Source organism: Cricetulus griseus (genome assembly GCF_003668045.3).
Source record: "Cricetulus griseus strain 17A/GY chromosome 1 unlocalized genomic scaffold, alternate assembly CriGri-PICRH-1.0 chr1_1, whole genome shotgun sequence".
Lineage (NCBI taxonomy): Eukaryota > Metazoa > Chordata > Mammalia > Rodentia > Cricetidae > Cricetulus > Cricetulus griseus.
Genome location: NW_023276807.1, coordinates 98,434,554 through 98,452,325, shown reverse-complemented (window position 1 = coordinate 98,452,325; position 17,772 = coordinate 98,434,554). Strand labels below are relative to the sequence as shown.

Below are 17,772 nucleotides of genomic sequence, written 5' to 3'. Positions count from 1 at the left end.
CCTATTTACCAGCTCAGCCACCTTTTCAGCAGCTCATTCAATTCTTACGGACATTAGGCAATCATACCCATAAAGTGGGGCAATAAAATTCCTTCTCAGTAAAGCAGTTAGCTCAGGCACAACATGTGGGAGTGTTCTGTAAGGGGTCCAACTGATTTCATTACACAATTTTGATCCTAAATACAAACTTCCCCCTTTGTCTATCACCCTTGCACTAAAGATTTATCTCCTAATTGCTGGTATTAACTCACAAAGTTTTTCTTTCTTGGTTGCATGTAATAAAGTAATGGTATATCACTAAAAATTGATTGTAGGGGCTGGAGACATGGCTCAGAGGTTAAGAGCACCGACTGCTCTTCCAGAGGTCCTGAGTTCAATTCCCAGCAACCACATGGTGGCTCACAACCATCTGTTATGAGATCTGATGCCCTCTTCTGATGTGCTGATATACATGGAAGCATAATGTTGTATACATAATAAATAAAATCTTAAAAAAAAATTGATTGTAGCCAAGATTCAACATAGAACCAAATCAAAGCACACAACTTTTCAATTTTTAAGATTATTCTGACTTATTTGCAACTTAAAATCTGAGTAAAACATTTTTTTTTTCTTTTGACAGAGTCTATTGATTCTCTTGTAGGCCAGTTGCCCTAGAACTCAGAATGTAGGAAAGGGTCCCTGTGAACTCTGAAGGTCCTGCCCACACCTCTCAAATGCTGGGATTGCAGGCATACACAACCATGCCCAGGTGTGAGCAAAGTATTTCTAACACATAATGAAGAAATTCTGAGACAAATTCATTTTGTAAAAAATGTTTTATCAATTCTATTTTTGTATAAAACACAAGGGAAAAACCTGGTCAATCAACACATGACCATAACCACAGGGAAAGGGACTGTATCAAACTTCGTGAGTCTAAAAACATACAAATGTTTCTTTTATCTTGTCTACAGCAATTGTCTATGCTTTTCCATTGAATTGTTCTTAAAAATTCCACACAATGCCACTGGTGTCCTCTGTCCCTGTTATAGACAGTGGGGGTGAGCAGGTTGGTTAATCACTTCCTAAGCAGTTTTCTGTTGTCCCTTCTTTCCAATCAGAGATTTGTGGATATGTGGAATCACACCTAGAATGAAATGTAAAAAATATTGTAATACATTTTTAAAATCTTAAACTCTGTATATCTTAATGAGTTAGTGCTAAAGTAAACAGGCAATTATATAAAGGATGGACTTAAGTCCCTTTCCACATTTGGATCTTACAAAACCCATAGGAGCCCTAGAGCCTCGCCTAGGAATAGCAACTGTAGCTAACCACAGCCATCACAAGATTCTGGAAGGATTCAGCAACTGACCTCAGACCTTTACAGATCCCCAATACAGAACCATTTTGGTTCTGCCAAGTTTGTCTATTGTATTATGTAATTTCTCAGGATGATGTTATTTCTCTAGTTCAAATGTATGGGGAAATCTTTTAAACCTTAGGCTTAAAGTGTGGAAAAATTTAAAGAATGAGCTAAGATAAAAACAGCACTACACATGACAATTGAGAAGGTATTTACTCAGATCCCTATGAAAAGAGGCTGGTGGGTCCTGAGTTGTGACCCAGTTTTAGTTATTTAATCACCTGTAGCATTTATGAGGACCCAGGTTCACCCCATCAGCAACAACAGAACTATAGTACACTTAACACTTGTGGAGTTAAAGTTATATGGTTTCTAGTCACTCAAATTCACACTCAAATTCACAGGATCACTGATCTGAATGATTATTAATGAGAACGAATTTAGGCTTAACAATACATACCGCCCCCAGCTATGGTAGCCTTGATAAGTGAATCCAACTCTTCATCACCTCGGATTGCAAGCTGCAAGTGACGTGGAGTGATGCGCTTTACTTTGAGATCCTTGGAAGCATTACCTGCCAACTCCAGTACCTATAAAGCATCCATGAAATAACACAATTAAGGAAATGGTAGGTTTCCAAATGTAGAGAACAACTTCTCTGTTCCTGTATGTAATAGTTTTTTCCGTATCACTGTATGCTTTTACGACACCTAATACCTCTCACTGACTCTCCTCCTTGCACAAACATAGGGAAACATGCAACCCCCCACCCCAGACAGGGTTTCTCTGTATAGCCCTGGCTGTCCTGGAACTTGCTCTGTAGACCAGGCTGGGCTTGAACTCACAGAGATCTACCTGTCTCTGCCTCCAAAGCGCTGGGATTAAAGGCATGCTCCTGCCCAACTGACAATGAATTCCTAATCCCTTCTGTCTCTATCTCCAAGAGCAAGAATTACAGGTGTACACAACACTCCCAATTTAAGTGACACTTGAGACTGAACTCAGGGCTTCAGATTTGCTAGACAAGCAATCTACCAACTAGGCTGTATCCCCAGCCTTATTTCAAGAAAGGTCAAAGTTCTGGTCAGCAACAATACATTGTTGCTTTGTTTTTAGACATGGGTCACTCTTTGGAGCTGAGGCCAGCATTTCTCCCTTCTCTATCTCTGGAATTTTGGGGTTACAGTGTACCAGCTTGTCCAGCTAACACTGCCTGTGTTATCTGTGTTTACCTGCATCAGTTCTACCGGCACTGTTACATCTTTGATAGAAGTAACAAAAATAGCTACAGAGCATCCTCATTTAAGCAGAGCACAGAGTATATCATACATCCGAATCAAATGTTGGCAAGCTTCAAAACCTCCCAGTGCCTTACCTCAGGCCTCTCGCTGGTCTAGGGTGAGCCCTGCATCAGTATGTTTGGAAAGTTCTCCAAGAGGTTCTAGTGAAAGCCAAGCCTGAAAAACGATTACCCCTGACATAAACTCTTGGCTTAGGGATCACAATTTTACCTCTACTAAAAACAAAAATTGGAACTCAGGGTTAGGAGCCTACAGTTCTGTAGACCAGGCTGGCCTCAAATTCAGAGATATACCTGCCTCTGCCTCCTGAGTGCTGGGATTAAAGAAGTGAGTCACCACTGGCTGGTCAGAACTCCAAATTTAAATACCTAGAACATGCTGACTTCTTTAAAAATGTATTTGTGTGGCACCTGTGTTTTTGTTGAACTGGTAGACAAAGACATAAAAGACAGGTGTAAAACTAAATCCCTTTTGCAACCCAGAATTCATGGTTCATTTTGAGTTTTGATACATGTAAGACATGATACTTAAGACAGAGTGACAATGGCATTGAACTAACAGTGAGGCTGGGTCTAAGAATAAAGGGGCTGATAACTTAGAAGCATAAAAAACTAAACACACGGGGCCTCATACAAGCTTATGTACATATCCTCTCATTGAGCTGTCTTTGGAGGAAGTCTAACTCCACCCTAAAAACTCTGACCAGCTTTAAGTAAAACATGTAACCTCAATCACTTGTAGGGCTAAGATAGGCCTACAAGTCTAATGCCAGCTGGGGCTGCCTACAAGACTGCCCAAAGACATAAAAGACGGGATGGAGAGGTGCCTCAGTGGCTATAGGAGCACTGGCTGCTCTTCCACAGGGCCCTGGTCCAGACCCAGAATACCTGACACCCTTTTCTGGCTTCTGTGGGCACTGAATGCAGGTGGTAAGCAGACATACAAATGGGTAACACACCCCAGAACCTCCAAAGAACTAGGGATGTATAGATCAGTAGAGTGGTTCCCTAACTCATAAGGTCTTGGGTTCAATCCCAAGTACCACAAAGAAAACGTAACTGATGTTTGAAAATAGGAATGTAGAAAGACCTCTAATGGTATAAGCTATAAATCTTTAGTACATATACAGCTTTAGTACATAAAAATGCCTATCTTCCAAGAGCCTGTAGTGAACTAAAAATCTGGGATAGGCTCAAAGAAGTGTCTCAACTAACATCAAAATGCCCTCATGAAACTTTTGGCTCATAACAGCAAAGCTCAAACTATCCATAACTCAAAGCAATGATAACTAACACACACTACAGACACATCTCTCAGCCTTGTTCCCTATCATATATTCCCCATTAAGAACCTTCTGCTTTGGGCTGGAGAGATGGCTCAGAGGTTAAGAGCACTGCCTGCTCTTCCAGAGGTCCTGAGTTCAATTCCCAGCAACCACATGGTGACTCACAGCCATCTGTATCGAAATCTGGCACCCTCTTCTGGCCTGCAGAGATACATGCAAGCAGAATACTGCATATATAATAAATAAATCTTAAAAAAAAAAAAAAAAATCTTCTGATTTGCTTAGCTGTCTCTATCAACTGACTTGCTCTCTATTTAATTACTTGCCTGGTTTGGAATGTAGCTGCCACCATTTCATGCCTTCCTATGCATTTTCCAGAGGAGGACTAGAGATAGGGAAGTGGTGATCCAGGATCCTTGTATTAAATTTTGCCAAAGTAATTTCTCTAGTTGAAATGTGAAGCTCATTTGTAACCATGAGGGAAGGACTGCTAATTCTTTACCTATTGCATCAGAAGGTACTTGACTTTTGCATCAGAAGGTACTTGACTTTTACAGTATGTTTTTTGTTTGTTTGGGGGGCAGGGGCTCCCTACGAAGCTCAGGCTGACCTCAAAACTCACAATCTTCCTATTTCAGCCTCCCTGAGTGCTAGGATTACAAGCACAGCCATATCATTCCTTTTTTTTTTTTTTTTTTTGGCTTTCCAGAAAGGGTTTCTCTGTGTAACATTCCTGGCTGTCCTGTAACTCACTTTGTAGACCAGGCTCCAGGCTGTCCTAGAACTCAGATCTGACTACTACTGCCTCCCGAGTGCTGGGATTAAAGACGTGCGACACCCAGCTTAGTCATTATCTTTCTACTAGAAATCTTCATAAACTAAGAAGGCATGCTGTAACTTCATGAATATTGTTGCCCCCTTCCCCATTTGTTTATTTGTTTTTTGAGAAAGGGTTTCATGTACTCCTGGATGGCTTTGAATTCACTATGCAGCCAAGATGACTTGAGTTCCTGATCCTCCCACCTCCACCTCTTAAGTGTTGGGATTGGGATTACACTATCCCCAGTTTATGGGATGTTGGGAAACAACCCCAGGGTTTCATGTATGCTAGGTAAGGAGTCTCAAACACTGCCAAATGACTAACATATATATCCCATAGTTCACTTAATCGGAACAGTATTTATCATGTCATTTAAAAATGTGGTTTGTTGACCCTCACCTAAATGTAAACAAACAAACAAAAACCAAGCACACCAGGACTCTTTAAATTGGCTGAGTGGTAACTTGGCTTGGGCTAGTCTACACAGAATTCCAATCAGCCAGTCACTTGTCTCCACCAGGCCAACTCAAAAAAGAAAACCCAACCCACACTAAGCAGAACACAGAGCAAGTTTCAGGCCAGCACGAGCTGCTGTCTCAGAAAAGCAAAGAAAAGAAGGAAGCAGTCAGTGTGTGGCCTACTTCTACAACCCCAGCACTTGGGAGGCAGAGGCATATCTCTGTGAGTCAGAGGCCAGCCTAGTCTACAGAGCTAGTTCCAGGGTAAAAAAACAAAACAAAACAAAACAAACAAACAAACAAACAAAACCCAAAGTACAATAATCCTTTAGAAGTATTCTCAGGGAGCAAAAAAAAAAAAGGGGGGGGGGCAGGAGAGATGGCTCAGTGGTTGGGAGAACTGACTGCTCCTCCAGAGGACCCAGGTTCAATTCTCAGCACCCACATGGCAGCTCACAATTGTCTATGGCTCCTATTCCAGGAGATCCAACACCCTCACACAGACATACATATAGGCAAAATACCAATGCACATAAAATACAAATAAAATTATTAAAAAAAATATTCTCCATGGCAGCAGTCTCAGCCATTGAGTTTAAAGCAACCTCTTGTATCCCCACATAAGACATTCTCCACAAACCTCAGCCGTGAGGTACTCCAGAATTGCCGCACTGTACACAGCAGCAGTGGCACCCACCCGTCCATGGCTTGTGGTGCGAGTCTTCAAGTGTCTGTGGATTCGGCCCACAGGAAACTGAAAAAGAGATGTCTTGTTGGGAAGCACTGCAGAGTTTTAGCAATATATGCTTGAGTGTAATGACATTATAGGCCAAATTTACTTGGTAATTAACAGTCCTAGGGCCTCTTAAGTATGTGTTGGTAATCAGCCTTAAATCTTGAACTTTTGCCCAACAGTTTCACTGTAAAATGAGAATTATACCATGCTGTTATCAATTACATGTTCAATACAGCCCAATAATCACACTTGTATCTAATCAATTCTTTCACGTCTCATGACTTTGAACCTCCACCATTCTTTCTGACCCTAACTCTGTTCTTTCCTCAATTTCAAGATGTCACCTGATAGTTAAGAAAAAAACCAATCCCTTAGCCTTGTGTGGTGGCCCACACCTTTGATCTCAGCACTTGGGAGGCAGAGGCAGGAAGATCTGTGAGTATACAGAACGTGTTCTAGGTCAGAGAAACCCTGTCTCGAGAAACAAAACAAACAAAAAACCCCCAACAAAACAAAAACCCCCAAACAACAAAAAGCAACCCAACCAATCAACCAAAATCAATACCTTTTTCATTGTGATGCTTTCCTTTTGAGAAAGAAATTTCTCATTTCCAAAGTCTCCTAGTCCTACTTAATTGTACTATTTAGTCTGCTTGTTTATGTATGTTTTAATTTTGGGTGCTGGTAATAAAACCCAGGGCCTTGCACATGCTAAGGAGCTCCACTATAGAGCTACATTCCAAGACCCCACTCTCCTGCCTCATTATTTCAACAACTCCAATAACTTCATTTCTGCTGGCTCTCTAGGTACCTGTCTTTTTCTTTCTTTCTTTCTTTCTTTCTTTCTTTCTTTCTTTCTTTCTTTCTTTTTCTTTCTTTCTTTCCTCTCTTTCTTTCTTTCTTTCTTTCTTTCTTTCTTTCTTTCTTTCTTTCTTTCTTTCTTTCTTTCTTGGGGAGACAGGGTTTCTCTGTGTAACTTTGGAGCCTATCCTGGCACTCACTCTGGAGACCAGGCTGGCCTCAAACTCAGAGATACGCCTGGCTCTGCCTCCCAAGTGCTGGGATTAAAGGCCTGCACCACAACCACCCAGCATAGATCTCATTCTTAAGGGGAAAGAGAGTTTCCAGAAGAAATCATAATTTTCTTAAGAGCACAATCAATGCCTTACTTCTGTTTTGTACTATTTGTAAGGTTTGCTGTCTAGCACATAGCAAGACACATCTCTTCCTTAGCTTTAGAGACCAGGAAGAACTTTATTTAAAATTACTTATTTTATGTATATGGGTGTACAGCATGTGAGCCTAATTCCTTCAGAGGCCACTGGATCCCCTAAAACTGGAGTACAGTTGTGATCTGCCATATGGGTGTTTGGAATCAAACCAAGATCTTCTGGAAGAACAGGCAGTACTCTTAACAGTTGAGCCTCCAGCCCTACGAGGTCTTTAAGGTGGTGGGTGGTACATGCCATTGATCCCAGCACTGGGAAGAAAAGACAGGCAGACTTCTGAGTTTGAGGCCAGCCAGGACTACACAGTGAAACCCTGTCTCGAAAAACAACACAAGACAGGGTCTTGCTACATTTCTCAGGCTGCTCTGGACTTTCTGATTCTGTTGTCTCTAACTCCTCAGCTGTTGGGAGTAAAAGTGCCCAGCGATGCTTTGCTTTGGTTATATCTACAGGACCAAGCATCTCTTAGAACATCTTAGTGGCTGGCATACAATTGGAATCTCATACTGGGGAGAGAAGACATTAGGATCACAAACTTGAGGATCACCTGGGTTACAACACCCTGTCTACAAACACTGGCCCCTAAACAAAACTAGGAAAAAATATCTTGAAAGGGACCATCGATGTTCTTGTGTTTATTATTCTCTTAGATTAGGAAACTCAACCACAGCATTAATTTTACATAAATGTTCTTAAACTAGTTAATTTTGTGTACAACAACCTTTAGAAAACTAGACTTGTTTCCACGTTTAGATATTTAAATATGTATTTCAGTGAACTTTGCAGTAACTAGCATTACATTTAATCTTACAGTGTACTCATACTATAATTCCTGTCTCTTTTAGATTAGAAAGTTCCAAGTCTCAGAGAAACCTTTTGTGGGGACAGGGAAGGAGTTGTCTTTCAACTCTATACCTCTTTCCACCTGCTGCTGCTACTTCTTTTTTGATAGCTGTAGAAACTGAACCTAGGGTCTCACAAGACGCTGGGCAAGTGCTTTTCTGCTAAGTGATACCCCTCCTTCCCTTCGTACTTTTTCTTTGATCTTGCTATAGGGATTGTGGATTGACCTCCAACTTGCAGGAACCTTCCTGTTTCTGCTTCCTGAATGCTGAGATTACAAGCTTTGTACCACACATCAGACTCACTTTCTCTCTCTCTCTCTCTCTCATATATATTATATATATATATATATAATATATATATATATGTTTTTGTTTTTTTTTCGAGACAGGGCTTCTTTGTGGCTTTGGAGGCTGTCCTCGAACTCTTTTACAGACCAGGCTGGCCTCGAACTCAGAGATCCACCTGCCTCTGCCACCCGAGTGCTGGGATTAAAGGTGTATGTCTCGACCACCCGGCAGCCATATTCATTTTATTTTTAAAATTTTTTGTGCACAGGCATTTTGCCTGTACATGTACATGTGTACACACAGACACACACACACACACACACACAGAGGCATCTTTGCATGCCTAATCCCTTGGACTAGAGTTACAGTTGTAGCTGTTGTTGCATGCTGAGAATTGAACCCATGTTCTCTGGAAGAACAGCTGGTTCTCTTAACTACTGAGTTTTCTCCCCAACCCCCACATGAACTTTATTTATTTATTGAGGCAAAGTTTCTTTGTTTAGCCCTGGTTGTCCTGGAACTTTTTCTGTAGAACAGGTTGATGTGGAGTTCAGAGATCCACCTGCCTCTGCCTCCCAAGTGCTAGGATTAAAGGCGTGGGCCACCACCACCCGCCGCCGCCGCCGCCACCACCACCCAGCTACATGCATGTTTTTTAATCCTTTTAAAACACTACAATATTCACTTATTACATTTATTTATTTGTGTCAATGTGCACCTGGGGAGGCCAGAAAGGGCATGGAATCTCAGAAGCTGAAGTTACAGATGTCTAAATGAGTATAGGGAACCTCTTTAGTCCTTTAGAAGAGGAGCAAGTGCTCTTAATTGCTGAGTCATCTCTCTAGGCCACTCCTTATTTGTTAGAGGCCAACTTGCAGAAGCTGACTATCTCCTTCCATCGTTTGAATCCTGAGGCATTTGGGGGGAAAATGCCTTTACCTGTTCGTCCATCTCACCAGCCCCTTTCCTTTTCTTCTTCCAGCCCCCTCCTTTTATTTCTTAAACTAATGCAACAACCTCTACTTGACTGCTGCAATAAATTCTGAGAATTTAAGTAGTGCCCTAACACAAAACGTGTGCTTTAAAGCTAAGTTCCCAACTGTAGAAGACGGCTCAGCAGTTAAGAGCACACACTGTCCTTGCAGAGGATCTGGGTTTGGTTTCCAGCAGACACACGGCGGCTCACTCCAGTTTCAGGGGTTCCAATGCCTTCTTTGGACCTACATACACGATGTAAATACATGCAGGCACAACAATCATATGCATACAATTAAAATAAAAATGAAAACAGGCAGTGGTGGCACACACCTTTAATCCCAGCACTCTGGATGCAGAGGCAAGTGGATCTCTGTGAATTTGAGGCCAGCCTGGTCTACAGACTTGAGTTCCAGACAGCCAAGGCTATACAGAAAAACCTTGTCTCAAACACATATCTCCCAAAACAAACAAACAAACAAAACAAAGGAAATACAATGAATTTAAGTACCTATCCCTTTTCCTTCCGTGTAACATAGATTATGTTATCCATTTGCCAAGTTTTAGCATTGCTGTAAGAAACTTGATTTTGCTGTTGTGGTGGTACATATCTAAGGCAGGAGGCTAACATGGCTACAAAGGGAAGCTGTGAAAAAAAAGAAAACAACAAAACAACACACACACACACACACACACACACACACACACACACCATCACACATTATGACTTCCAGTTTTCCTCTTAAAAATTATTTATGTATATGCACATGCTTGACATACACACACACGAACATGAAAACATACTGGAGTTGGTTCCCTCCCTCCCTCCGCTACATAGGTCCTGAGAATTGAACTTAGGACAGGTTGTAAAGCTTGATGGAATGCTCTTCCTATTAAGCAATCCTGTGGATTCCTAATTTCCCCTTTAAAAACTGTTTCATGTGGCTTGGTGGTTAAGAGAACGTGCTGCCCTTGCAGAGGACCTGGGTTTAGATCCCAACAGCTATATGGCATATGTGTAGCTCCGGTTCCAGGATCTCTCACTCCCTCTTCTGGCCTCCTCGGGCACCTGTATGTACATGCTACATACATGCAGGCAAAACACCCATACACAGAAAATAAAAATAAGCAAATCTTAAAAAAAAAAAAAAAAAAATGTGTTTTTCTAGCCTGTACTTGCCTAAAAGGCTGGGTTCCATTTTTTTTTTAAATATTTATTTATTATGTATGCAATGTTCTACCCACATGTATGCCTGCAGGCTAGAAGAGGGCACCAGATCTCATTACAGATGGTTGTCATCCACCATGTGGTTGCTGGGAATTGAACTCATTACCACGAAAGAGCAGTCAGTGCTCCCCCATTATTATTTTTTTTTTAAGATTTATTTATTTTTAGCCAGGTGGCAGTGGTGGTGGTGTGTACCTTTAACCCCAGCACTTGGGAGGCAGTGTCAGGCCTCTGAGTTTGAGGCCAGCCTGGTCTATAAACTGAGTTTCAGTATATCCAGGGCTACACAGAGAAACCTAATCTTAAAAAACAAAAATTAAACAAACAAAATATGTAACCCCTTTATTTTCATGTGTATCAGTGTTTTGCCTTCACTGATGCCTGTTCACCACATGTGTGCCTAGTGCCCAAAGAGGGCAGAAGAGGGCATAACTCCCCTGAAGTGGAGATGGTTGTGAATTACATGTAGGTTCTGGGAATCAAATCTGATCCTCTAGAACAGCAAATGTTCTTTGCCACTAAGCCAACTCTCCAGCCTCCATCCCCACCCCCCTTTTTGATTTATAGACGACCAGGCTGGCTTCAAACTCAGAGATCCACTGCCTCTGCCTCCCAAGTGCTAGGATTAAAAGGTGTTCACCACTAATGCTTGGCTTCTCCAGCCCCCTTTTAAAGGATTCCTTATGTACAGGGAATAATTTTTACTAATCTAGAAAAATCTGAGTCTTAGGTTAATGTTGTAAAAATTCACATACATGAAATTTGAAAATACTTAGGAGTTTAGAGCATACTTCTCAGTCTACAATGGAGGTCTTTTGGGAAACATCCAGAGACTAGTGCAATAACCCAGCACTGGCCTCTAGTTCTAGCCTATCCTGAAAGTCAATGAGCCACTACAAACATTCTCAAAAGGAAAACCAGAACATACTCACTTGAAGTTTATAAGAATGAGAACACAGTTATAATCCTGAAAGAACAGGTATTTTTTAAAAAAAGATTTATTTTTAAGTATATATGTGTCTGTGTCAGTATGAGAACTGTGAAATCCTCCTGGAGCAGGTTACAGGTGGTTGTGACCCTCGATATGGGCACTGGGAACCAAACTCAGGTGGTTTTTTTTTGCTTTGTTTTGTTTTTTTTTTGTTTTTTTTTCGAGACAGGGTTTCTCTGTACAAACTCAGGTGTTCTACAAGAGCAACAGACAATCTTCTTTTCCCCCCCTTTGGGGTTTTCAAGACAGGGTTTCTTTGTGAAGCTTTGGAGACTGTCCTGGAACTCTCTCTTATAGACCAGGCTAGCCTAGATCTTACAGAGATCCACCTGCCTCTGCCTCCCGAGTGCTGGGATTAAAGACATGTGTAACCACTGCCTGGCTGCAACACACATTCTTAACCACTAATTCAGCTTTCCAGGCCCAAGAGCAGATACTAATAGGGGGGAAGACCCACCAAATTTGTTAAAGCATCCTGTTCTCTTATAAAATACAAATTAATGGCTTACTTTGTAATTTAAGTCTTAACCAGTTAATCTCACATTCAAGGTCTATCATTATAAAATCTCTGTAATTAATGAACTATCTCTGGGTTATGAATTACAAAGATAAAGAAAACAACAAACTGTGACAGAATGGATTCATTCATACCTGCAGCCCAGCTCTCTGTGAGCGGGACACTGCCTTAGCCTTGGCCTTCCCACTGTCTTTCCCAGCTTTGCCTCCAGCCTAGATGAAAACAATTTGGAGTTGACAATGTTAATGCAAAAAAAAAGTCACAAAACAAAATTTTTCTTTTAGGTAAAAATTTCTAGTAAAAAATTAAAAACTTAAGATATCTAGGCGATTTCCTACCTCACTGTAAATGTTTATATTACCTACCTTTTATTAACACATCAAAAAAACCAATCACTAATACTTATTCAAACTTTAAGTTATCTATAAGTCTTGCAAATTTCTGATTTCTTGTATTTCAGAAACATTTAACTTTTCAAACAAATCATTTGAAACCACAAGCCAAAGTCTTTCCCTCCCTTTTTTTTTTTTTTTTTTTTTTTTTTGGAGACAGGGTTTTTTTTTTGTGTAATCCTGGCTACCCTGCTGGAACTCTCTCTGTAGGCCAAGTTGGCTTCAAACTCATGGAGATCCACTTGCCTCTGCCACCACAGCCCATCAGTCTTTCCTTTTTTTAACCTTTCTGTCAAATATCTGGTCACGGTGATGGGAAAAGTAATAGAGAAATTTAGTACCAGGAGTGGGGTTGTTGTCATGACTAAACATGACCTGTGTGGCTCTTAGGCTTCTGGAACTAATTTACACGAGGAATGTGGAAGTGTTTGGAGATGTGGGCTACAGAAGACCTGGAACGTTATTAAGCAGAACTCAACCAGCAATTCTGGTGGGGCTCAGAAGAATAAAGCACATCTAAAAATACACAACAAAGATGATACAGGGATGCAGATGGAAACAAAGACTTTAGGGAAATGGACTAAGGGCCATTCATATTTGTCTATAGTTTTTATGTGTCCTGAAACTTGGAGGGAAGCTGATTTAAAGTGTCACATCAGTGAATTTAGGGAAGGGAATTTCAAGACTGCATAGCACCCAAGCTTTGGCATTGATGTTGCTAGCTGCTGTGAGCAAAGACCAGGAGCAACAAGCTCAGCATTTTAAAAAATATTTTAGTTGGGCAGTGGTGGCACATACCTTTAATCCCAGAGGCAGAGGCAGATGGATTTCTATGAGTTTGAGGCCAGTCTGGCCTATAGAGCAAGATCCTGGACAGCCAGGGCTATACAGGGAAACCCTGTCTTGAAAAACAAAACAAACAAAAATCCCCAAAAGATGAAAACAAACAAAAAAGGAACGAAAGCAAACCATATAAAAACACACAAACTGCTATTTACCCTAATCTCCCAAACCACATATAATTAATTCTTTCAACTTTAAATTTAAAATAGTTGATGAACTGAGAAATAGAAAATACATAAAAACTGGGCTATAGAGATGGCTCAGCAGGTAAAGGTAACTGGCCCTAACCTTACCATCTCAGCTTAACCCCTGAGACTCACTGGTGGAAGGAGAGAACAGACTTCAGAAAGCTGTTCTCTGACCTCCATAAGCACCCTTACATATACAATGAATACATACTCTAAAAAAAAAAAATGAGACAATACAAAATTTCTTATCCCAAAAATTGTGTGTTAAACTGGAATAAGAGTCTCTGTTTAAAAGTTTATTCTTTGGAGCTGGGCAGTGGTGGCTCACTCCTTTAATCCCAGCAATGGGAGGTAAAGGCAGACAGATCTCTGTGAGTTCAAGGTCTACAAAGCTACGCAGAGAAACCCTGTCTCAAAACCCTCTTCCCCCAAAAAAGTTTATTCTTGGGAAAGGAGCACACTGAAATATATTTTCACTCCCGAAAAACTTGAAAACTGGATACTCTAATAGACCACTTTTTCTTCCTGTCAATTAAAAAAAAAATCTTTACCAAGGACAACCAAAGCTCCTTTTTTAATCTTAAATTACTGCTTATGTACTTTTGGATGAATATTGAAAACCTATCATTAGAATTTGAGAAAGAAAAAAGTAACAAGGACCATGAAAATCAACTGCTTGAGCAAATTAATTTTTACATACAAGTAATCCATGCTGCTAGTCAGAGTAATTTCCTATAATCACTATATGACAATGTCAGCTGACAGAACCTTTCTAGTGCAAAGTTTGAGAATTTTATAGTTTATAGTTTATAGTCATCTACTAAACACCTCACATGTCGTCCACATGAGACAAATTACATTATTTGCTAGCCTGGGGTTGACTTTAAGTTTTAAGCAAACAGCACCCGTTGAAGGTACCTGTCCTGTGTTGAAGGTACCTGTCCTGTGAAGATGTAGATGAAACTCAAAGTAATAATTCTGAGATACTGACACAAATGAAATTTAGCTAAAGGAGTACTGCCTCCAAAATACCCCAAAGGTAAGTAGCATGCTAACCAGGCCTGTTAGGGATAAGGGAAATTTGGGATGCTAGTATATAGTAGTTTATTCACCAGGACTGACTCCATTCCCATGGCAAAGGAGATAGCACTGATTTATGACCAGCACTTAGGCCAAGATTCCCACACCCAAAGACAAATTTAGCTGGCAGCTCAAGGAGGCAGGCAGCATGAAATCACAACCATCATTAAGTCCTACTCTATCATTTACTCCCCTGTGCTCTTTTTTTTTTTTTTTCAAGACAGGGTTTCTCTGTGTAGCTTTGGAGCCTATCCTGGCACTCGCTCTGTAGACTAGGCTGGCCTGGATCTCGAGTGCTGGGATTAAAGGCATGAGCCACTAACGCCCGGCCCTCCCCTGTGCTCTTATCAGGAAAAACATAATTCTGTCAATTGGGCAAGAAGACCCTGGATAACAACTATTCGAAAAAGAACAACACTTGGCATACTTACAATAAACCTGTCAATATGTAGTATTTTTTGCTGTGTAAATCTCCTATCTGCCTAAGTGGCCAGACTTGCAATCTCCTGTCTCTGTTTTAATTGCTCCAAGTGTAACCTGGGACCCGAAAAGAGATTTCAGGATGACAAGTGTCTGAGGAATGCACAAGCCTAAAATGTACTTCAATTAATATGAGCTTCCCTTGAAGGCCGGCTCTTGCTTGGGTGTTAGCCCAACAGGACAAGTGTTATTAAAGAGCTTTTCCTTAATTAATCTTTTAAGTGTGTGGAGAGATTCCTTACTGGGAAGGCATATTATTTCTGTAACAGTGAAAGGATACTTAAAACAGGAATACCGACATAAATACAATTCCGAAATGAGGCCGTCATTCCCTTTAACAATCTTGACGCAAAGAGTAGGCTTCGTTGCTTTAGTTCTTTCTCCTTCCCGAATTTTAAATGGGGCTAAAGTTTTATTCACTTTTTTTTTTAATCTCCTTTCAACTAGAACTGAACTGCAGAATGAAAAGATACTTTAAGCCACATAAATAAAGTCCTGTTGCAAAGAAGTCGGGGAATAACCCGGTGATCGCGTCATGCCGGTACAAAACACGAACCGACCGAGCAGTACTGGTGGGCAGGACCAGAACTCCTCCGATCCGTAGCAGAGGCATTACGTAACCCAGCGCCAAAGACTCAGAACTTGTGCGGCGGCAGCGGGACCTCCTCCGTGCGCCGCAGAACCCGCCCCTACCTCTGCCTCCCGCGTCGGGCGCGGCCCCCCTGACGGAGCCCGGCCCCAGCGGGCGCTCCCGCAAGACCGCGCGACACCGCCCACTCCCGGCTCCACAGGTGGAGGCACCGCCAGGGCTTCCGAGCGCCGACTCCCCGAGCGACCCTGCACTCACCATGGTCTCGGCCGCGCGATGCCCAACGCCGCCCAGAGCCGCCGCTGCAGCCGCTCTCGCAGCCGGACCACCGCTGCCGGAGCCGGACAATGCCCCGGGCCCGCCTCGCACCGCTTCCACCAATAGCTGCTCACATTGTTCGTTTGAACCTCGGCGGCGGGCCAATTGAACGCCTCCTTCTAGCCGGGACTCCGCCCTCTCTGCACCGCCTCCCTAACGGCTGTTTGTTTTTGCACACGGCACTGGGAGGCGGGTCCTCCAGCCCCAACATTGACGCGCTCTCCGCCTCTCTCCTGGCGCGGAGTCTAATGAACAGAAGAACGAACCAATGAGAGAGGAGAAAAGCCAATGAAAACATTGCCGGCAGCACCGGAGGCGGGAGTCTGGGAACAACAGCAGATGAGCCAATGCCTGGAATGATGCGGCGCAGCTGTGTCTTTCCCGCCCATTCGAGAGTCCGCTAGGCCTTTTTAGTTTGCTTTGTTTTTCTTCTACTACTAGGGAAGGTGCTAAGTGGAATTACCTTCGTATGGAAGCTATTGTGAAAATTTAGGAATATGTGTGAGTCGCACTCAGCATGTAGTAGAATTCTCTTGCTATGGTCGACCGGTTCAAACTACTTTAAAACATTATTATTATTATTATTATTATTATTATTATTTGATTATCATTGAACCTGGGCGATTTGGGAGAGCTACGTCCATTTCTTCAGCTGAGAAATGAGCTCAGGAGAACGTAATCTTTTGCATGCAGCCCATCAGAATTCTTAAGACCTCATTCTGGTTCTTTTCGCGATAGGAAGCATAGACTAGTTCTAGGAGTTAATTGTGAGCAAAATAATTCTCTTTTTTTTTTTTCTGTTTTGAGACTTAGTTCTTGTGACTGGGTTTTCCCAAGCCAGTGTTTTTAGAAATTTACCTCCAGGTAGATGATCTCTCCCAAACTTTGAATTATGTTTCTTTTGACAGTTAACCTCCATCAGAAGAAGCAACCTGGGGGAAGTGAGTCTTTTGAAAAAATAATTTGAATTCTAGATGAGGAAGGAATGATCTTCTAAATGACTTTGGGAAAAACTCAAATGAAGATATAGACAAGTGTGAGGAGGAGGAAGCCAATGAAATAAAAATGAATGGAACAATGTGCTCAGAAAATAGAACTGGATTGGAGTTCTGAGTTAGCTCGCTAGACAGTACTCTAATAATTCCTACTCCTTTGTGTTTCAGAACATATCCAGTGATAATGTTGGTCTGCCAGGGAATGGCATTATAGTGGGTTAAGACAAAAGCCAGGGGGCTGGAGAGATGGCTCAGAGGTTAAGAGCACTGAGTGCTCTAGCAAAGGTCCTGAGTTCAATTCCCAGCCATGTGGCAACCACATGGTGGCTCACAACCATCTGAAATGATACCTGGTGCCCTCTTTTGGCATGTAGGCAGAACACTGTATACATAATAAATAAAAATAAATCTTTTAAAAAAAGGACATACGCCAGTTACAATCTTTCTACAAAGACAGAATCCCAACCATTAGCACAGTATTGCAGGCCCTGCATTTTCTGACCCCTGCTCATCTGTCTTTTATCGCTTCCACCATCACCCTAAACTCCATCTTGCTTTTGGGCATGCTTTTGGCTTTTCTTAAAACAATTTCTGTTTTGCCTCCTTTAACCATCCTTTAAGATTAAACACAACCAGACATGGGACAAACCTGTAATCTTAGTACTCACTAAGCTGAGGTAAATATTACAAATTCAAGGCCAGCTTGGGCTACATACAGAGACCCTGACTCCAGGAGAAAGAAAAGGAAAGTCTCACTGCAGACATTGTCCAGAAGTTCTTCCATTGACATCCTAATTTGAGATAAGTGCCTTTCTGTATGGCCGTAGCACACATTTTATATTGTAAGGGTCTCCTTCAGTGCATAG

At 41.7% G+C, this 17,772-nt stretch overlaps 1 protein-coding gene and 1 non-coding gene across 4 annotated transcripts; one reads left to right on the top strand and one right to left on the bottom strand.

Annotated features, from left to right (window-relative positions):
* Positions 1-799: 799 nt before the first annotated feature.
* Positions 800-16,059, bottom strand: LOC100766018 (histone H2A.V). 3 transcript variants are annotated; one of them, XM_027388154.2, is made up of 5 exons: positions 15,852-16,059; positions 12,156-12,233; positions 5,853-5,966; positions 1,809-1,938; positions 800-1,129 (listed from the first exon to the last, which is right to left on the bottom strand). In XM_027388154.2, exons 1-5 carry the CDS (start codon positions 15,852-15,854, stop codon positions 1,068-1,070), a joined length of 387 nt encoding a protein of 128 aa, XP_027243955.1. In that variant the 5' UTR covers positions 15,855-16,059; the 3' UTR covers positions 800-1,067. The 3 variants fall into 3 exon arrangements, with proteins under 3 accessions (XP_027243955.1, XP_027243957.1, XP_027243956.1); XM_027388155.2 differs by lacking the exon at positions 800-1,129 and adding an exon at positions 2,724-2,805 and having other exon boundaries at positions 1,804-1,938; XM_027388156.2 differs by lacking the exon at positions 5,853-5,966.
* On the top strand, positions 3,055-3,177 carry LOC113832416. The gene has a single exon (XR_003479690.1). It is a non-coding gene; the product is annotated as a small nucleolar RNA SNORA40 (small nucleolar RNA).
* Positions 16,060-17,772: the final 1,713 nt, after the last annotated feature.

Excerpts from the sequence above, each read along its gene's own strand:
- LOC100766018 (XM_027388154.2), bottom strand. Across the intron at positions 1,939-5,852 it reads TGGAGTACCTCACGGCTGAG|GTACTGGAGTTGGCAGGTAA; the intron begins GTTTGTGGAGAA and ends GATGCTTTATAG. Across the intron at positions 1,130-1,808 it reads GGCTACCATAGCTGGGGGCG|GTGTGATTCCACATATCCAC; the intron begins GTATGTATTGTT and ends ATTTCATTCTAG.